The sequence below is a fragment of the Anguilla anguilla genome, chromosome 5, assembly GCF_013347855.1.
Source record: "Anguilla anguilla isolate fAngAng1 chromosome 5, fAngAng1.pri, whole genome shotgun sequence".
NCBI classification, from domain to species: Eukaryota; Metazoa; Chordata; class Actinopteri; order Anguilliformes; family Anguillidae; genus Anguilla; species Anguilla anguilla.
This window is the reverse complement of record NC_049205.1, coordinates 25,967,764-25,990,709: the sequence shown is the minus strand read 5'-3', so window position 1 is coordinate 25,990,709 and position 22,946 is coordinate 25,967,764. Positions and strand designations below refer to the sequence as shown.

Genomic DNA, 22,946 nt, shown 5'->3' with positions numbered 1-22,946 from the left:
TATAGCAGCTTGGAGGCGTTGTAACTGTACAGCTGTTACATTTATACATTTATACAGATGGGGACATTGGTCACCAAGTGTCCAATTCCTGCTAAAATACACACCAAAAACCATACAAATTTATCAATGACAGATAGTGATGTGTGATTAAATAAAAATAAAGCTTTCTACCCAAAAATTACTTCCAGAACAGAATTGTTCTTATCTCACAAAAACTCTATCACATTTGCTCCGTTCCTTTGGGAGGCGGTAGAGGACTGAATTTCACATGTACAAACCTGAAATGGCTACGGTAGTCGCATTGTACATTCTGCTATTGATTGTGTTTCATTTATCTAACATTACATTCATGGCTACTCTCCCAAATGTTTGCGAAAGAAGAGAATCTTTTAAAATATTTTTCAAATGCATGACTCCTGCATCTTTAGGAACAGTTGCCTATTAGAGAAGCTGATAGACGGTGACTCTGGAGCTGGTTGGCTATTCGGTACAGAATTGAAGAACTGGAAATATTCTATGTCTTCTCAAGTTTTACTAACGAGATGTGTTAGCATTTAAAGATGAAATCCATGGATCCTGACACCTGTCCAAAACCCAAATTCACTAGAGATGGAGTGGTAGAAAAATGTTGCTTTTCTGCATTTTAACTCCTTAGCACATATGCCAAATCTGGCCAATCCTCTTCCATTTAGGGGGTACCCTATTTAAAACTGTATAACTCCAGATGTGAACACCACAGAGACTTGAGAAATGGCTTAAATGAAGCAAGACATTTGTACAATGTACAATACTAACACTGATTAGTTTATATTCATAATTTTGGAAGAAATAAAGTGCCACAAATGCAATTGTCTAGACAAAAAATCAATAATGTATTTGCACTTTTTTCGTTTGCAATGAAATACTGAGAGATTGCATATATACAGCAGGTTAAACTATACATGTGCTGGATCAAAAAATTCTTGACCAGAAGTTCATAAAATCTAAGAGTGGATATGTAGAACTACTAGAGATCTATGAAGCAAAAAGTAAGCAGTGTACCCAGTGTATCCAAATCTATCCCAAATGTCTAAAATATACATTGCTGTAAATCAGAACATAATTATGTATTTGACTAAAAATCAACTGTTTTGACTCAAGAAACTCACTGTTGCATCATTTTCAAGTGGGAATTACAAGCTTTCTGTCAGTACAGTGGTCTGAAATATATAGGGGTCCAGAAACATATACAAAATCTCTCCAAAAGTGAATACAATGCTTTTTGTCCATTATAAAGCATGTAAATGAGCTCCTTATGAAGGTTTTAGATTAAACATTGCTATTAGATTCAAAAATAATGCAGAAATATCGTCACATAATGCGGTACAGTACCTAAATGTGTAATAATTAACTCTTGTATGTATTTCTATACTCTGTACTCTCGTATGTTTTGTTGTATGGGGATGGGATGACATGAAAACTATTTTCAACCTTCCACCATGTTTTGGCAATGTTCCAACTCTCAAATCATCACTGTAGCATGCATCACAAAAACTATTACACTACTAACTAACACTTACATTACAGTGTGAAATATCCACATTATATTTATTATTTTTATTAAACATTTATTTAACCAGGTTAGTCCCGTTGACATTCAAAAATCTCTTTTTCAAGGGAGACCTGGCCAAGAAGGCAGCAGCACAAAAAGTTACAGACAATATAAAACCATAAACATAAAAACATATGTGTGGCGGTCTGGAGAAACCCGTCGGATGTCGCTGCGAGTCATTGTTGGAAAAATGCCAATAAACTCGTAAAATGAGTTTTTTGGGAAAATGAGAATGAGATATCACACGATTTAGATTCTGTGAAGTCTTTTTTTTGTCATGGTAAATAAAGATATCGTGAAAACTTAACGGAAAATGTTTATTTTTAGGCATTTGTAAACGTTGTTTGCTAGCAAAAAAGCAATGTTGTTACTGTTAGCTTGGGACGGCGGTCTGTTTCTGTAGGTAGAGATACGCCTGCCAATTCAGTCTTGTCTTGTGTCCAAACAAAGTATTACAACAATGTTAAAAAACACTAAACCAATAACATAGTGTCTGCAAATTTAGCTGACTATAAAGAAATCTGTCATTTAATATTTATGAAGACGTGTGGGGTTTCACACGTCTTCAGAAATGATGCGAGATGAATGAGAGTTTGCCGACATGCCTAAATTTGGCCGTTCTCCACTCGTGATCAACAGGCTAATATTGCGATTGCTAATGGGTTGTGGATCACTCAGTTAAAATTAAACATAGGTTATGTAAACATTTAACATCAATATACTTAGGTTAGTGTTTCGTTTTCACATAACCTACTTTTGTCTCTTGATCAATCAGATTACACTAGCATGTTGGTGGTTCAAGTTACGGGCGCTTTCGACTTCTTATTCCCTTTCCATAAACTCGCCGTCAACTATTTTGATTTGTGTAAAAGCAAAGACCCATGTAATTGTTGGAATTGGCGTTAACTGGTTGGAAAGGTTAACGTTACGAGTTACAAGACTGCAGTTGGCAGTCTTAACATAACACAACAGGCACGAAACACCAACAACAACTGCGTTCACGTGCAAATCAGCTGATAGCTGTCAAAACATCCTCGCGTAGTTGACGGCTGCTGTCAGTGAGAGATGGCGTCTTTACAGGATAGCGATGTAGCCCGTTGTTTGAATGAATTGTCTTCTATTAACATGAGTAAGGTTTCCAATAGCTTTGAAGCAAGACAGTTAATCAGTGATTATTTCACAAGTGGTCAGAGACATTGACAGTGAGGTATCTGGATCGAGTGATGAATCAAGTGACAGGAATTACGATAGAGATCCTGCTCCTCGAAAAACGGCTCGTCTTGTTTTCGCGCCCGAAACTGGAGAGATGGACAGTGATGAAGACGATGACCTGTCAGGTGAGCCAATGGAACTGTGTACCTATTCAGGGCTGTCATAAATTATGATTATTATTCACTATACTGACCATGAGTGAGAATAAACTAGCTACCTTATTCGCATGAAACAGCTGTGTCAGCTTTCCGTATGAAAACATCAAGCATGTCATATGGTAAGGTTAAGCCTAAATAAGTTTAAATGCAAATAAATAAATAAGGAGTTACCCTATAATACATTACAAACATTACATAAGGCTTATGAAAATAAATTGTTCTTTGAGGGGTGACTGTGTGAATGAATTATTATTATTATTATTATTATTATTAGTAGTAGTAGTAGTAGTATTTTTTATTATCAAAACCAAGGACACAAGGAGATCCACTTGGCTCAGTAGTAGACTTCGGTCTATGAAATGCATTAGTTTTCACATAGTAACATTGACTTTTTTTTCTTTCTTTTTTTTAAAAAAAAACAGAGTCACATCCAACTCTCGAAAATCTGGCCGATAAAATCATTCCTCCTGGCCATGGTGATGCTGGCCCTTCTGTAGTAGATTGTCATTGCTGCTGCAAGCTCAATGAAGGAAAGCCTTGCCATACCAGATTCCCCAAAGAGGAGCTCCTTGATGTCCGTCTGCAGTACCTCAACCTGTCTTGTAAAGAGCTCTCATTGCCATTCTCTCCAAGCGTTCTTGTGGAATGCATTTCTCTGACACAGCATCAAGGTCCAGGAAGAGAGAGCAGACACAGCGTTTAGCCCACCGTACTGATTATTACTATCATGGGCATAGGATCTGCCGTGATGTTTTCAAATATCTCCATGGGGTTGGGCAGGACAAATTGAATGCATTAATGAAGCATTACTAGGCTGCTGGGGTGGAAGCAAGGGTCCACAAGCTGAATAAGAGGCTTCCTGCAAATGCATTAAAATTGCAGGACACAAGAGCCATTGTGGATTTCATCCTCAACTATGCAGAGGCGAATGTGATCATTCTTCCAGGCCGCACACCAAGGCATTGGAAGGCAGATGTAAAACTGCTGCCAACCAACTGCAGCAAGAGGAAGGTCTATGAGCAGTACTGCGCAGCAGTGGAGAATGCTGGCATGCGAATGGTAACCCTGAGAACCTTTCGGCGAATATGGCAGCAGTTAGTACCCTTTGTGTCGACCATGCGCCCTGCCACTGACCTGTGCTGGTACTGTCAGTCAGGTGTTGCTAAACTTAAACATGCTGCCAATCATCCAGAGGCTGAGAAAAGTGCAGCCGTCCGTGATATTGAAGAGCACTTGGCTAAAGTCGCAATGGAGAGATCCATCTACCAACAAATCTGTAAAACAACAAAGGAGGAGATGCCCTTTGGTGCAGAAATAGGACCCCATCCTGCCTGCAGCTTCCCTGGGAAGATGCATTACAGTTTTGATTTTGCGCAGCAGGTCCATTTCTCATCAGACCCCTTGCAGCCTGGTCCAGTGTACTTCAAGTGCCCCCGGAAATGTGGTCTCTTTGGGGTGGCATATGAGTCTGTCCCAAAGCAGGTAAATTTTTTACTTGAAGAGAGCTGCCAGTCAGGGAAAGGTGCCAACTGTGTAGTGTCACTCCTTCACTACTTCTTCGAGCACTATGGCATGGGTGAAGAAGATGTCCATTTACATGCAGATAACTGAAGTGGACAAAACAAAAACTCCACAATGATGTGGTACTTGATGTGGAGGGTGCTAACAGGGCGTCACAAGAACATCACCTTCTCCTTCCTGCTAACTGTACACACAAAATTTTGTTGTGACTGGTGCTTTGCTCTTGTGAAACGCTTGTTCAGAAGGACAAGGGTAGACTGTCTAAATGACATTGTCAAGGTGGTCGAGGAATCATCCCATGTCAACATTGCTCAAGTCTGCGGCAAGGAAAATGGAGAGGTCATTGTGCCAACATATGACTGGACAAGCTTCCTCAGCACATACTTCAGGAAAGTTGGAGGAATAAAGAAAAACCACCACTTTCACTTTCGTGAGGGGTCAGGCATAATTGAAATAAGAGTTCTGTGACAGTGGTGCAACCCAGCAAGATCTTCTGAGAGGAGGAGTGCCCCTGCCAAGCAAAATGCCAGACCAGATCCTACCAAAAGGACTCGATGTGAAGCGGCAGTCTTCTCTATGAAGAAATAAGGCCATTTACTGCTGATACCTATAAAGACACCACCTGTCCGTGTCCAACAGTCCCCAAGCCTAGGAGAATTGCAGTGTTCAATGGGGAGGAGTAGGTTTACAGTGCAGTGTGTGTGTAGGTGTACAGTGAAGGGCTGCAGCAAATGACTCAAGGAAAAACGTGTTTGTTGATGTTTTTTTCTTGTGCTTTTAAATGTACATTTTCATCACCTTGTTAAAATATATTTGTATAATACTATTCAGAAGGTGATTGACATGTCAAATTGTAAAATTTAATTCAAAGAATACTTTTATGATAGTCACACATAATTAACCCTAATACAATGACAACAATTCGTAAAATACAATTTTGTTTGTTGATGCTTGTTACACGTACTTCTACTGTTAAAATCTATTTCTATATTTCATTGAAATAATACTAGTGATGTTCAGTTATTGATATACACCAAGGTGTTTTTGTTTTTTTCTTTAGTACTTCTCAACTGATTTTAGTGCTGCCTCCTCAAAATTTAGCATAAGCATGTTACATGGATTATTATTATTAGTAGTAGTAGAAGTAGAAGTATTATTATTATCATTATTATTATTATTATTATTATATCATTTCAAAGAATACTTTTGTGTTGTCTCACATAATAAATACAATGACAATCATTTAACAAAAACAAAGCTGAGTGTTGGTGTTTTTTCTTTTGTAGCTAGAAATAGAATTCTGTGGAACTGAATGGAATCTTTGAGGCAGTTTTTCTCCATTTCTACTTCATGGCGCAAGAAGGCTTTAAAACATCATAACTTTGGCTCTGATTGAGACAATTCAACAATTCAAAAAAATTTAAATAGGGATAAGTCTCGTGTTTCTAGATTTGTGACCAGCTGAAAATGTCAAAATTTCACCATGTGAAGGGTTTTCCCAGACCGCCACTCATATATCCAAAGAAAAATGTGTGAAAGAGCATTATAGAGGAATAAGAGAGCTATACAAAAGCAGAGACACAAAGTAAGTACAGTCAAAAGGTAGATAACAGCTTATTCAAAGCAACGACAATTTCCGAGTGACTTTGTTTCCATACTCCTAACAACTGCTTTGAACTGAGTGAGAGGAACCAGATTCTTATGCTTCAGCTCTTTCTGTAGGCTATTCCATGTGGAGGGGGCAGAGATCATAAAAGCTTTCCTGCCCATCTCCATCCGAGCTTTGGGGACAGTCAGCAGAATGGAACTTTGGGACCTCAGACTGTACTGTCCTCCAAGTTTCTGTGTAATAAAAATACATAAATAAGAGGGAAGCTTTCCCAAAATGGCCTTATGAATAAACATATACCAGTGACTGAGCCTACGCAATGACAGAGATGGCCAACCAGCCCTGAAATACAGTGTGCAATGATGAGTAAGGGCTTTACAGTTTGTAACAAATCTCAAAGCACTATGATACACAGTATGTAACATGTGAAGACAATGAACTGATGTATTCATATACAACAGGTCCCCATAATCAAGTAAAGGTAAAAAGGTAGCAGAAACTAGTTTTCTCCTCGACTCAAGTGTAAAGCATTATTTATTTCTAAAATAAAACCTTAACTTCAGCCTCAGCTTTTTCACAAGGTCTCTATGTGTGGCTTAAAAGAAAGACAATCATCAATTAAGATGCCAAAATATTTGTAACAAGATACTACCTCAATCTGCTTGCCTAGATTAGTTACCATATTTGGAACATCCAAATGTTTCTTCTTGGAGTTAGTAAACATCATTATTCTAGTTTTGTCTACATTCAATACAAGCTTCAATTGACAGAGTTGGGACTGTACAATATCAAAAGCAAATAGAAAGTTCTCAAGAGCCTTATTGAATGTAGAAGCGCCACAATATATGACAGTATCATCAGCATAAAAATGTAAATTTGCATTGGGTACAATTTGTCCCAAGCTATTGATATAAATAGTGAATAAAAGTGGGTCCAGGACAGAACCTTGAGGCACACCCTTACACACATTTAATAAGTCAGAGGTGAGTCCATCAATTTTAACACATTGAGTTATATAATTATATATACATTATATAATACCACTAACCTATTTAAAGACACTCAAAAATAACGTATATAACTGAAATATTTTGAGCAGTAATACTTACATAGCAATGGTGAAATTTTATCTGTGTTCAGTAGATGGAGACAGACAGTAAATCAATCCACTTCTGTTTTGCTCCAGAAAACGATGTCAGCTAGGTCTATCAGCAAACATATGGCTTAGCTATGCTCAGAAGTCCTCAATAATAATAGTATTTTCCAAGAAATTACGAAAAATTGTTGACCACATTTTGTTAGGTGCAGCGTCTTTTACTGCTACCACAGAGTGAATGGGTATGCGATAAGAAAATTTTCAGTTACGCTGAGATATAAAACGCTATTCCAAAGAATAATTAGACATGTTATACATCCATAGAAAGCTTATACTCTCACCTACTGAATAAATTAATTGCCAATCAAGCCAGACTGTACTAAAAAGGGCGACAACGCCATAAACAACACGTGTGGTATTACACATAGCTATTTTGGAAGGTACCCAGGCGTCACAAATGCGCATATATTTCACAAACGGATTGTCCAAGACAATATATGACCACTCAGTCTCAAAAGAGACACCTCTACGTCTAAACCAATGGTAAGGTTGTATATGTATTCAATATTTAGTCCCAGATTTTGACTGCAGAATGACACGGTATCATTTTTGAAAACTTTGTCTTGTATATTTCGTTATTAAGTGAGCAGCGTTTTCACTGCTGTATTGACATATCTTACGGCTATTGTCGGGTTTATCTTGTTGCTATGACAGAATATGATTTTTGAATTGTGAAAGAATATTTTTATGAATGCCCAGATAGACAATATTGTCCATTATGTCATGGGTGGGGGGTGTAGTTGCAGATGAGACTGCAGGGAGGGGGTGCTTGTTAAATGAATGACCAGAGCGACAATGGTGGCGCTGCGAAACTTCGTATTTGGCATAGTTGTTGTGTATCGTCTACTAATGAAACTAAAACAAAGCGTTTCTGTTTCTAAACTCACACTTTGGTTTCAGTAGCACTGAATGTCTGAGTTCAGCAATCTCGGCATGCTGGTGTGCCGACCACTAGGGGCTTTGCGCTAAGATGTTAAATACCGGCAGTGCATTCAAACAAACTCGCTGCGGCTGTGCTCCTATAGATAACCAGTCTTAGTAAATACCCCACTAAATTGAAAACATTTGGCGGTGCAGAATTTTGCAGAACTGATGGTAATTTGCATGTAAGTATGCTTAGTAAATATGGCCCTTTCTGTCTAAAACAACACATCAAGAAATGTATGAATATAAAATATGGATCAAATCAGGTTTGAAACTACAATAAAGGTAGCCTATGGTAAGATCAACAATTTAATAGTAATACCAGTTACTCCTTGGTTGATTCCTGACAGAAAAGGCACAGTGACCAGCCAATTATGCTAAAAAAAAATAATAATAATAATGCTTTCATTACTATTTGATGTCATTCAAATAAAATTGACTTCTGTTCAAAAAGAGTTGACTTCTGACTGTTTATTGTCACTTTGAGTACCAGGCTAATTTTTCCCACCCTCCCCCTTAGTTTGTACTTGAGTCCATAAAGATTTGTCTAATAAATATGTATTCAAATACTGGCAAGACACAATCCACTCACATTTATAATTCACTGACAAGCCAAAATATTTATTTGCTCTCAAATGTCTAACATCATTTTATTAAGTGAAATTGTCCTCCATTGTTGACCCCTGTGTGCTCATTTCATGTTTGCTATATCAAATTTCAGTAAGTCCCCAGCAACTTTGATGACTATTCCGATTCTACAAGACATTACGGGGTAGGTCCAGGTCAATTTAACACACTTTAGGACCACATCATCACCGATTTTAAGACTTAGCATGCCTATTTGGTATTTTGGGGTGAACATAGTGCATATTTAAAAAATAGAGCTACAGACTTTCAAAATGATGTACACTACATTTCCAAAAGTATGTGGATATTCCTTCTAATTAGTAGTTTCGGCTATTTCAGCCACAACTATTGCTAACAGGTATATAAAATCAAGCACAAAGTAGTCTCCATAGACAAACATTAGCTGTACAATGGGTTGTACTGAAAAGCTCTGTTACTTTCAATGTGGCACTGTCATAGCATGCCACCTTTTCTACAAATCAGTTTGTCAAATTTCTGCCCTGCTAGAGCTGCCTTAGTCAACTCTAAGTGCTGTTATTGTGAAGTGGAAATGTATCAGAGTGACATCATCTCAGCTGTGAAGCGGTAGGCCACACAAGCTCACAGAATGGGTCCACTGAGTTAAAATCCTCTGTCCTCGGTTGCAACACTCACTACAGAGTTCCAAACTACCTCTGGAAATGTCAGCACAAGAACTGTTCAACAAGAGATTCATGAAATGGGTTTCCATGCCATACACAAGCCTAAGATTACCATGCCCAATGTCAAGTGTCAGCTGGAGTGGTGTAAAGCACACTGCCATTGGACTCTGGAGCAATGGAAACGTGTTCTCTGCAGTGATGAATCACCCTTCGCTATCTCGCAGTCTAATGGACGAATCTTGGTTTGGCGGAATGCATCGTGCCAAATGTACTTCCCTTAGTTCCAGTGAAGGAAAATCTTAATGCTACAGCATACAATGACATTCTAGAGAATTGTATGCTTCCAACTTTGTGGCGACAGCTTAGGGAAGGCCCTTTCCTGTTGCAGCATGACAGTGCACCGGTGCACAAAGCAAGGTCCATGAAGAAAGGTTTTCAGAGTTTGGTGGGAAAGTACTTGACTAGCCTGCACAGAGCCCTGACCTCTACCCCATCAAACACCTTCGGGATAAATTGGAATTCCGACTGTGAGCCAGGCCTTATGCCCAACATCAGTGCCCAACCTCACTACTGATCTTGTGGCTGAATGGAAACGAATCCCCACAGCCATGTTCCAAAATGTACTGGAAAGCCTTCCCAGAAGATTGGAGGCTGTTACAGCAGCAAAGGAGGGTAGTAGTCCAACTCCATAGTAATACCCATGGTTTTGGAATGAAATGTTCATTTGTCTACATATTTTTGTAAATGTATAAATAAACATTATATATAAATATTTAGAAATAGATATTTTAGACCACTGTACTGATGGAAAGCTTGTAATTGAAAATGATGCAACAGTGAGTTTCTTGAGTCAAAACGGTTGATTTGTAGTGAAATACGTAATTATGATCTGATTTACAGCAATGCATATTTTAGACATTTTGTATAGATTTGGAGACACTGGGTACACTGCTTCATAGATCTCTAGTAGTTATACATATCCACCCTTATATTTTATGAATTTGTGGTCAAGGAGTTTTTGATCCAGGACATGTATAGTTTAACCTGCTGTATATATGGGATCTCTCAGTGTTTCATTGCAAACTAAAAAGAGCAAATTCATTTTCGATTTTTTGCCTTGACAATTGCCTTTGTGGCACTTTATTTTTTCCAAAATTATGAATATAGACTAATCTAAGTTAGTATTGTAAATGGTCAAATGTCTTTCTTCATTTAAGCCATTTTCAAGTCTCTGTGGTCACATCTGGAGTTATAAAGCTTTAAATAGGGTACCCCCTAAATGGGCAAGGATTGGCCAGATTTGGCATGTGCGCTAAGGGGTTAAAATCTGTGACAATGCAGTACAAAAGTGTGTTGAGTAGACCTGGACTTACCCAATGTCTTGATAATGACATTGTGTTACACAAGTAAATATGTAGATTAAAATATTGTGTACAGCTACTTTATGTAAGAACATGGACATACTTCACTGCATCTGACATCTACATCCATTTTCAAAGAGGTAAGTTTCATGTTTTCCCATAATGCTTTGTCATAGCCTAGTATGCCATACCATGTGATAAGCCTCCTGGCCCATGTAAGTTTTGGGACTGTGAGTACATAAATAATGTAAGCTATGTTAAATGTATTAACCAGTTTCTAGAGGGTTGTTTATTAATAATGTGTTGGCCCCATATTTTTTAAGGGAACTCATTCACCTGGTTACACACATGTGTGAGGCTCTTCAGGCACAGAAACTCACCTGTATGCTGGTCATCCCTCCTGCTGTGTCACCTGGGTAAATATCATTCCCTATTGTGCCATGTAATCTCAAAGTATTATCTGTTATATTACATTAACTCATGTGTAGTTCAGAGCTGTGGTTAGGGAAAAGGACTTATTGATTTGTAACAAGAAGGTGGTGGAGTTGTATGTGCTATCCTAAATTCTGTGTTTGACAACATACAGTGATCTCCATAATGACAAAGACATTTGTTTCTTGAACTGGCCCTGCACTCCATGTTTTTAGAATTTAATCATTGCAATCAATTGTAATCATTCACATGTGCTTAAAGTGTGCATTCTCAGTTTTCATTTCAGGGTATTTTATAGTTTCAACATGTAGAAATTACAGCAGGTTTTATACATAGCTCCCCATTTCAGGGCACCATAATGTTTGGGACGTATTAATGTAATGTAAATGAAAGTTGCTATGTCTAGTGTTTGCTCGCATATTCTGTGCATGCAATGGCTTCTTGAAGTCTGACCATTGACATCAACAAGTGCTGAGTATTTTTGGTGATGCTCTGCCCGGCCTGTACTGTAGCCATCTTCTGCTCCTGCTTGTCCCGGGGTCTAGCTGCCTTAAGTTTTCTCTTCAGCATATGAAATGGATGTACAATTGGATTCAAATCAAAGAACTGGCTTGACCAGTACTTTTGTGCAGCTTAGCCCATTGTATTTGCATAGCGTGAATACTAGCAGCATCAGATGTCCCTGTTTTAAGTTAGCGACAGCACCGTTCCTCCCGGTTCCAGTTCCCATTTACTCCCATTCATTTTTGCGACCTCGCCGAACACAAACTAACTACGGAGGATAATAGGTCAATAAAAGAGAGTACTAACGTCATAAGGTCAGAGGTTTTTTGAATATCTTGTGTATTTTCAATACTTTATTGCCTTATAAAAGAAAAAGAAGATCTGGAAAAAGTTATTTTAGCGATGTACCCTTCAGCGCGATACCATATTCACATGGGTACATCCGTTTAAAAAAAATCAAACTAGCTTTCTGTATTTCTATACAGTAGCTAGTCTGAAAATAGTTTCTCTGTTTATAGCTAACCTACACCTGAAAACAGCTTATCAGCTCAAAAAACCTCAGACCTTATGACATTAGTACTCTCTTTTATTGACCTATTATCCTCCGTAGTTAGTCTGTTTTTAAATGATTAATTTCGGCGAGGTCATGAATATGAATGTGAGTGAATGGGAACCAGAAAACTGAGAGGAACAGTGCTGCCATTAATAGTCAACAGGGACATTTGATGTTGCTAGTATTCACGCTACACAAATACAGTGGGGTAAGCGTCACAAAATTACTTGTTTTATATCAAAATGAAATATCCCTTCAAGGATTTTCCTATTTGTAGCTTTGAAAAAATCCTTTGTTTCTTTAGCAGTATGTTTGGGATCATTGTCTTGCTGTAGGATGAAGCACTGTCCAATGAGTTTGGAGGCATTTACTGTTAAGATGCTTCTGTTAGCTTCTTATCAGCAAGTAATCTTGTGAGCATAATACTCCCACAATCATGTTTCACAGATGAGGGGGATGCTTTGGATATTGGGCAGTTCCTTTTGGCCTACACACTTTGCTCTTGCCATCACTCTGATACAAGTGAAGCTTGGTCTCATCCACAAGGCCTTTTTCGTGAACACTGCAGGCTCTTTTATGTATTTCTTAGCAAACCACAACCTGGCCATCCTGTTTTTGCAAGTAACTAGTGGTTTGCATCTTGCCGTGTCACCTCTGTGGTTCGGTTTGTTAAGTCTTCGATGAACAGTAGTCATTGACACATCCACTCTTGCCTCCTGAATTTTTCTGTCGGCCAGCCAGATAAGTGTTTGGGGTTTTTCTGCAGTATGGTGAGAAGACTAGATTCTGAAAGCTCTTACACCTGCACTAAGAAAGCAATTGAACACTGTAATGATAAGGCTGCAACGATATGAATTTGTCCTATGCCGAGAGACATTTCATTTCATGTTAGTGGGGGTGGGGGGGGGGGGGGGGGGGTTCTGACTTGTTGTGGATGGTTATACCATAATCATCAACCTGGGGTGTCAATTTCATTCCTCGTTTGGGGGAGGAAACTGCCTTGTTTTGTTTTTTTATCTCTTGTGGTTTTACTGATTGAGACAGGGTTTTCTACATCAAAGTGCAAAGAGTCTACACTGTGCAACGGTGAAGGTGTTACAGCACCTTAAATAATTAAACCGTGAAAGATTATTAATAGAAATTATAAATAACTCAGGACCTAGCATGGAGCCGTGAGGCACTTTAGTTACTTGGAGAAAAGAGGATTTATGGCCATGAACAGATACACATTGGATTCTATTGGAAAGTTAATTGAAAACCAATATACTGCTGCGGCCCTGAAACCAATGCCCCTTAATCTGTCAATTAAAATGGAATGGTCAACAAAGGCCTTACTAATATGATCGCGTTTCAGGCTGAAAAATAAAGTAAGTTGACGCTGAAAACTTGTATGTAGGCCTACTCTTTTTACACCCAGAAAATGTATCAGGCATCGATAAAGGAATTGATAAAGAATCGGATCAATAAGCAGAATCGGAAATGGAATCGGTATCAATAAAATCTTATAAATTCCCATCCCTACATATCACCATTTAGCCTAAAGTTAAAGTGAGTTAAATATATTTACGAAGATCAGGTCTGAGTTGAACAAATCCAATCAATTGGTTAATCAACAGTTTACTGAGAACAGGCTGTTAATTAAAATTTTTAATTTCCAACATATCAAAAATCTCACTGTCATCGGTTCACTTTCTATTTCTCATTTTCTGCGAACAAATACAGATGACTTGATTGTTTGAGCTCTCTATTCTGCATTGTGTAGATACGTGTTTTTATTCTTGTATTCATATTTTGTCATTGTAGGCTATTTTGTGCATTGTATTGTATGTATTGTATGTACATGCTTAAGAAATTCATGATGGCGCCTAAACCTAAAACACCAACTTAGGTCTACTATATTCTGTCATTGGCAGCAAGTTGGGGAGACCAGGTTGGTTAGCACACTTTTCACTCTTTGCCAAATTTCTCCAGTATAATTTATGTTGGAATATTCTAACCAGTAAATAATTAAAAGTTAAGGTCTCGGCTGAGAATAAATGTATATGGAAAAAAAAAAACATGTTTTCAATGTACACAAATGCCAAGTTACCCACACATACAAAGCACTATAAGTCATTAAGACTTACAAAATCTAGTTATAGTAGACAATATTGGCTGTCTTAGCTAATTAAAGAACATGCTGTATTCCAAAGCAATGCTGCTACCCAATGTTTCCTAAATTATTTCAAGTAACTTGGCCCTGTGTTTTTCCAGACTGGCTAGATTAGGTTGACATGTGACAGTTTTCTAACTGTCTAGGACATATGCAGACTATATCAGAGTAAAACATGAACAAATGAGTGGTAAATAGAGCTAACCTAGTGCATTTATGTGAAAACACCTACAGTATCAACGTATTTACATCCCTTCAGACGTTTAGATAGCCTACCTTCTGTCTTTGGTCTTGTAATCACTGGGAGACGAACGTTACTCATCCATAGTCATGGTAGTACTATGTGGAGTTTGCATGTGAAATGATAGAGAGAGTACCCACAAGAATTTTACAGTTGCAAAAGCAATAGTTTTAAAGTACCAGATAATTATAAAATATTAGTAAAGAAATAAGCTTGCTTAAGAAATGACAGATTTGCCTGAGGTGGGATTTGTCCCGGAGCCCCAGCGGTCCCATAGGCAATTGCGTTACCAACAAGCCATCGATGGAGTAGTTACAGTGGTAGACTTTTTTTGCATGAGCGAAGGAAGTTATAAACACCTACTTAGTTAAATGGCCATGAACAGCATTGTAATAAGAAAACATTATTTAATGCAGTCATTTGCTTGTGCTTTTAAAGAAAGCAGCCCAGTTAGCACAGTTCAGCTTTGGTTTTATTCCATATGGCCTGGCTGTATCCTAGCCAGCTAGAAAACTTTCACACTGCGACCAAATATTAACTGAGCGGCTAGATGGTATGTCACAATATAGTCTATACGTTCGGTGATTGACCGGCTAGATTTGGTCCACAAGGATCCAGAAGAATTGTACAGTTGCAAAAGCAATGGTTTAAAAGTAACAGACAATCGTTAGTTAGGAAATAGGCGTTCATAATAAATTAAAGATTAGCCTGAGGCTTAGGTGGGATGAGATCCTTTGCCTCAACGGTCCTAAGGCAACGACGTTACCAGTGAGCCATCAGCAAAGTAGCTGCACTGGCCTTTTTCTTGATGAAAAATATATATGTCCATTTTGTGTGTGTATGTCATGTTTTGATTGGCTGGTGTAGCTCAATGTCCAATGGGGAGACATGGCTTGGAGCATTGTGATGATGTAATCAGGCCGGAAAAAGAAGAAGGAAAAAAACACAAAATCCCCCTAAGTTTGGGGCCTTTTTGTGCGGACTTGTGAAGTTGTTTGTGAATTCTGTCTGTTGAAATGGGGTCAGAAGGTATAGAATGGCTGAGAGTCTGTGGTCATTGTGTTTATTTCTGTAGGAACACCCTGAAATGCAAAACTCTCGGTGCTGTATAGGTATGGGGCATGCCGCTTGTAACTTGGCGGCATGGCTTTTTGCATCCCTTTTTGCATCCCTATTTTAATTCCCTCTAATTAAAGCCATAAATCTGCACTTTAACTGCATGTGAATTCCTTGATTACAAATCTAACATTATGGTGTACAGAGCAAAAACAAGAAAAAATATGCCTTTGCCCCAACCTTTATGGAGTTCACTATGTTTTTGAACACACTGTTACAGCCAACAACCCTGTGAGTTATATGAAACAGAAAGTTTTCAAAAAGCCCAACATATAAATGCTACACCACAAGTTAACACCAAAAGAAAATCTACAGAGCTTACGCAAAAACATGACAAAATTGCAGTTAGTACAGAAATACACAAGGAAGCTAGCTACGTCTGCACTATACGGTACGTTGTTTTTCTTACCTACAGCATGACTGTCAGTTGCATCCTATGCAGCTACGGTAACATACATACTAGTCAACATACATTGCTCTCGTACAACACACCACAAATATATGTAATGCGCAACATCCAAACAAACAATGTAGCGAAATCAACATAATAAAAAAAGATTGACATCAAATAATTTTGGTCTTGCTTGGAGAATTTTTCACATCTCTGTCTTCTCGGGATGCGGGATGCTTTTATATACTGTTGTCCTTGTACACAGCAATTAACTGATGCAGCGGCATTTTCATAACTCCTTCCACATTTTACACTGATAGACAAATGCCACAGGAAAACAATATAGAATGCATAACAGTGAAATCAGTTTATAATGTATACTATTAATTTCTTGTCTCACCAGCTCCGGCCAGCCAGGGATGTTTGGTAGGAAGGAGTTTGAGCAGTTAGCCCCTGTGGTGGATGGATTCAGCCTGATGACCTACGACTTCTCCAGCCCTGGGAGGTCAGGCTTTCTTCTTCGACACCAGGGCTGCCCGATCCTGTCTTATCGTCCTGTATGTTTTCATTTCAACACTAAATTGGCACACCCAATTCTACTAATTAACAGCTCAACGAGAAGTAGCTGTTGAATGAGGGGTGCTTTGTTAGAGTGAAAACCTACAGAACAGTAAATCTCCAGGAACAGGATTGGGCAGCCCAGACTCGTTGACACTTTGACTCACTGAGACACTGACTGTCTGTAGCACATAATGTTTCCATAATTTCTACCATATATTGTTTGCTACAAATATGATTTTTAAAAATATTTTATACTTATTCTGTTTTAATGTATATATAAAAACACAGAAAGTGAAGTGTCCCTTTAAGAAAGACTGTCATCTGACAGTGAACATAACCATTTCAGTTCAGCAGTCTTCCAATTATTATATAAAAATGTGGATGAATGACTGACTGCATGACAGCCATTGCTCTGGGTGCAAAAACCTGGTTAAATCCAATTTCTTCCATCTTGGTTTCTAAATTATCTGCACTTGATTGGTCTTGTGTCACAAACTGTAGCAATGTCAACAAAGCATGGTCTGTGTTCAAAGAGACCTTTGTTTCTGTCATTGACACTGTTGCCCCTTTAAAAAAAGTTTTTTAAACAGAATTCTGTCCCATGGCTAAATCCCAAAATTCTTCAAAACATTAGAAAACGCAACACACTGTTGCACAAGTTTAGAAAAACTAAAAGTATTGAAGTTCATGCAATGTATTGTAAACTTAGAAACTTCAACAAGATATTCGCAAAGCCAAATCCATTTATTTCATTTCAAAAGTGTATGGATGTAAACAGAATCCCAAAAGACTTTGGGAACACCTGAAAAATCTTGGCTATTCTAAGAAAGCTGTCAATAAATCTAGCATTGTACTTGAAGTTAATAACGAGAAATGTTTTTCTCCACGGAAGGTAGCCATGCTTTTTAACAACTTCTTTACTGAAATAGCCTTAAATCTTGTGAAGCGCCTGCCATCTTGCATTGGAATTTATTCCTGTTTTTCAAATAAAATGACAGCTTTTTATGGAGCCAATGTTGTAGAAAAAATCACACTTTCTCCGGTCAGTGAAGAATTTGTTAAAAGACAGCTGGATCAATTGAATGTAAACAAAAGCACTGGGCTCGATAACATATCCGCTAGATTTCTCAAAGATGCTGCATCCATAATTGTCAAACCTGTTACTTTTATTGTGAATTTGTCAATTACCACCTCCTCTGTTCCTGAAGATTTTAAGTTAGCTAAAGTCATCTCTTTATATAAGAAGAAATCCTGTACTAGTCCAGAAAATTATCGCCCGAACAGTATTTTGAGTGTTGTATCCAAAGTTCTTTAAAAGGCTTTTCATGTCCAACTTGAAGAACACCTTGTTAAACACAATTCAATCTACCAATTCCAATCTGGGTTTAGACAAAAGTTCTCTACTGAAACAGCATTGATCAATCTTCTAGACTCTATGAAAACCGATATGTCAAAAGGCAACTGTACTGGGCTGCTCTTATTAGATCTGTGTAAATTCGACACCGTTGATCACCAAATAATTTGTAATAAGCTTGAGTTAATGGGTATCAAATCAGCAGACTGGTTCAGGTCTTATTTGAATGATCGAACAAATGGTCAACATGTATTACCTAGTAAATTTACGCTCATTTGTGACAGCTGGGTACCTTCCAAAATAGCTGTTCATAATACCACACATGTTGTTTACGATATTGTCGCCCTTTTTAAATTTTTTTTTTTTTTTACAATCTGTCTTGATTGACAATTAATTGAATCAATAGGTGACAGTATAAGCTTTCTAACTATGTATAATATGTCAAATTTTACTTTTGGAATAGCGTTTTATTTCCCAGTGTAACTGAAAGTTGTAAATCATCATTGCTGCTTTACAAATTCACTCTGTGGTAGCTGTAGGAGACACTACACCCGGAGAAACGTTATCAATGATTTTCGCAATTTCTTGGAAAATATTATTATTATTGAGGACTTCTGAGCACAGCTAAGCCATGTTTGCTGTTTGCTAGCTATGACCTGCTGCCAGTGTACAGTGGTTTAGAGTTTCATTTGGTGCTGCGGTCGCGAGAGATCTCAGCAAAGGTCCAAATTTCCGCAGGAACTACAAGAAACTGATCACATACATCGATGTATCAGCACACACCAGATTGGTCTGCATAGTAGACTATTTGCTTTTTCCATTTAGTTTTGTGCATAAATGCATAAATAGGCTATGAATAAATTAATCAAACTTCATTTATTTCATGTAAAATAACCTAATCTTGGTCGAAATGGAATTGTTTGTTGTCAGTGAGATAAATGCATCCCTTTGCAATGCTGTAATACAATGAACATAACTTAATTCACAGGTCAGTGCATTGTCTTACAACAGAAGGCTACATGGATGTTTTCATGTAGGCTACAGTAATTTATGGTAATGGTAATAAAAATCTAGTATAAATTATCTGACATGATTCAATGATGAACAACAGAAACGGGAGACTGACATGCCAGAGCTGTTTGAAGTAAAATTTCACAGTAAATATTTTGCTAATTTTTAACTGACAGTAGATCTAGCAATACTGCAAACTGATTTCTCAGACCCACATATTTCTGTATTTATTTAATTAAAGTGACAAGTACAACAGATCGTGTTTCGCTGTTGTGATGTGTCCTTTAGAAAAACAATGAAAAATAGCAATGAATTAACCAGAGACAAACTTGATATTTTGTCAGTTTTTTTTTAATGTGGAGAATATCCGTATCAATTCTTCTATGAGGGAATAGTTATTTGTTCACTGAGCAAGGCAGGCTTATGAATGAATACCACCGCATAGCTCCTGACTAACGTTAATGCAGTGCAACTAAGTTCGTGATACAGAGAAAAATTATTTGAAACAGCCTCAGAGGCTCAGGATGGTCAGAAGTTCTCAGAACTGATTTAGTGACTCCACTGACATAGATACCTCAGTGAGGTGTGTTTCTTGTGGTTGTTCAGTTGAACGGATAGCATTTTATCCTCAAAATCAATATGAATTGTTTGAAACTGGTAGCCTAAATATAACAACTTTGCTTGCGTATTTCCTAGCTGATCGGCTAAGAACATGTATTCATAAGAAAATTGCTTCATTGTTAGCTTTTAAAGTTAACTGGTTGTACAACACTGCTTCATGCAGTTCACAGCAGTCATATCACATCATAAACATGCATTAAAGGGCTTGACATTATTGGTAACCACAAACTACCAATCCATTGCAAATGGGCAGTTTTTGGCTACATCTTTTTGCTAACTGGTTGCTGGTCGAGTCAGACTAACATTACCAGTTCCAGTTTCTTTTTTATTAGGCCTCAATGGAGAGAACTGGCAGGTCAGTTAGAGGGCAGCGCTGCCAAGATATGAACGCATTTTCGTACTTGTTCATGTTGGGCATGTGAAGCTTTACAACTGTGCATCTGTTGTTCCCGAAGCTAAATGTGGGCATAGCATCTAAAAATGCAACCAAAAGTGCGAAAGGATTATTTCAGCAATTAATCACCTTGTCTGTTTTTAGTATTAACATGGTACCTAGGTGATTAAACAAAGAAAGAAAAACAACTTAACACTTCTCTCACAAAAGAGTTTATTGGGCTATTGTCACTAGCCCTGTTTAAGTCTGTGGCCTTCTTGACAGGGTTCTGCATCTTCAACCATTAAAGGACTGTGGGTGATACCTACAATTCGGTGCGTCAGAGATTTTTTTGTATCCTAAACATGTTTGTGATATGGCCTTGCTGCGCAATTGCTGTGGTCATAGCCTATGAGCTAGATTTCTGTAACAAAGTGTGATATGCAGATACAGACGATATGCAGATACACACATCATTCAGTCACTGCAATATTTCTAAAATAATCGAATCATAGGGGTCCCCTAACCTGTCTCTACACCCCCTGTCCTAATACTCAAGCTCTGCCACTGGGCAGTGGTCAAAGAAAATGTGTTTTCACATGTGCAATGATTTTAAAATGGTAATAAATCTCTAATCGCCAACATAACAAAAACGCTATAATTTAGAAATACAACTGCTGGAATTGATCCAGCTATGTACTTTATTTCAAGAAAATAGTTTTGCAACATCGCCTATTGTTTCATAATATGTATTAACTTAGGTTGTTGTGGGAAGTAACAGAAGTAATGAAAACACGTCCTTTTAAATGTTAAACATACACTCACCAGCCACTTCATTAGGTGGGGGGGGGGGGGGGGCACCAGTTACACATACCAACAAACTTTGAGCGACTGCGCTGCAGAACGTTTAATAAACAGCCTAAGTTCTATGCGTCAGCCATTACGTTTCTTCAAATCGATTCATATCATTGTGGATGGCCACTAGATAAAAATGCCCATTCAGTATGATTTCACTAACTAGTCGTTTCATTTACTACGCATTATTGAAAAGTGATCGCTATATTCTGTAGTCGCCCCCACCGAGTCAACGCACAGCAGGCAGCGGGCTGAGAGCTGACCATTCCCAGCTATCACTCAGGGAAACTCTCGCATCGAGGAGGAGGTGCGGGAGCTAGCGAGAGACAAGCCTGGTGTGGCAGCTGGATTTCTTTGAAACCCCCGCAACCTATACATCAAAATCAAGCTTAGAACCTGTAGTTTTTAGCTGTATGTGTTAATTTCCTCCATTTAAAAAAACCCAGTCGAAATATTGAAAAAAAACCGACATTTTACCTTGTATTTCAGTCAATATTCATCCGTTTAAGATGTAACATGCTGTATGTATCAGTCATAGGTCTTGGCTATAATGAACACGAAATCCATTCATGGTAACAGTTGCCACCAAGGGAAAATATGAGGACATCAGATGGTTTGCAGTCTATCCAAACTTAGTTCAGTAGGGGAAAATAAATAAATAAATAAAAATAAAACAGGCAAAAAAAAGTTAATGTAGGCTATTACTGTTATGTAATTACTGTTGTAAAGTAGTAATTCACGTTTCCCTAGCGAACTGCAGTAATGTTAACACATCAAGAAACGCAAATGCAGCATCATTGAAATTTAAGATTATTCTCTTCAACTGAAGGATATGTTTCTATATATCTTTACTGTAAATAGTTCCTATTTCCAATGCAAAACAGAATCTTTCGATTTATAGAACATTTTTTTCTGTTTCTGATTGTTCAATGTACCCCAGTTAAAGGGGGTGGGGGGGGGGGTGCTGGGGTTCAGATAGTTCATAAAACTTAGTTTAGTTAAAAATAAAAAAGAGAGAGATGAAAAGTACAGTATGAGGATGTGGAAATATATTTCATAATTAATTATATGCCATTGCATTGCCAATGAATAATAAATTAGAAAATACATTTGCCAGATTTAACGCGACTTCCGGTATAAACCACTCCCACTTCCAGTCTTCTATCCGAATACAGATACAGATAATTTTGTTGGTTGAACAGATACAGATAATGATGTCTCTGCACACCCCTAGTGTGCATTCAGAGATGCTCTTCTGCATACCTCGGTTGTAACGAGTGATTATTTGAGTTACTGTTGCCTTTCTATCAGCTCGAACCAGTCTGGCCATTCTCCTCTGACCTCTGCCATCAACAAGGCATTTTTGCTCAGAGAACTGCCGCTCACTGGATATTTTCTCTTTTTCGGACCATTCTCTGTAAACCCTAGAGATGGTTGTGCGTGAAAATCCCAGTAGATCAGCAGTTTCTGAAATACTCAAACCAGCCCATCTGGCACCAACAACCATGCTACGTTCAAAGTCACTTAAATCACCTTTCTTCCCATTCTGATGCTTGGTTTGAACTTCAGCAGATCGTCTTGACCATGTCTACATGCCTAAATGCATTGAGTTGCTGCCACGTGATTGGCTGATTAGATATTTGTGTTATTGGGTGCAGTTTACAGTTGAACAAGTGTACCTAATGAAGTGGCCGGTGAGTGTATATTTGTGTAAAAACCCGTAGAAACTATTTTTTAGTGTTTTATTTGCTCAAATATTTGCAAGAAAGCAAGTAAAATGATCTTTAATAAATTTCATTTGGTGATATCCGTTCACCCTTTTGTTTCACAAATGAGTAATTAGAGGCATAAATTGGACAGTCTGTCATCAAAGCAGTTGATGAAGGATGTTACATAAGGCCATCTGTTGCTTGAAGAGATATAGATAATCAGGTATGCAGTGTAGTGCTCAGTATTTAGGCTTCACCAAAATCTTGTCTCCA

At 38.0% G+C, this 22,946-nt stretch overlaps 1 protein-coding gene across 8 annotated transcripts in view; it reads left to right on the top strand.

Annotated features, from left to right (window-relative positions):
- Window positions 1-22,946, top strand: part of chid1 (chitinase domain containing 1) — a 386,345-nt gene that overhangs the window by 136,957 nt on the left and 226,442 nt on the right. For 6 of the 8 annotated variants that reach the window (XR_004765361.1, XM_035418828.1, XM_035418832.1 and 3 more), the window contains 2 exons: window positions 11,124-11,216; window positions 16,593-16,694. The exons of 1 other annotated variant lie outside the window; for it this stretch is intronic. Coding sequence is in view for 6 of the 7 variants with exons in the window: in XM_035418828.1 (XP_035274719.1) it covers window positions 11,124-11,216; window positions 16,593-16,694 (195 nt within the window). In the remaining variant the exon portion in view is untranslated. The remainder of the gene's footprint in view (window positions 1-11,123; window positions 11,217-16,592; window positions 16,695-22,946) is intronic. One more of the 8 variants, XM_035418830.1, reaches the window with a different exon arrangement.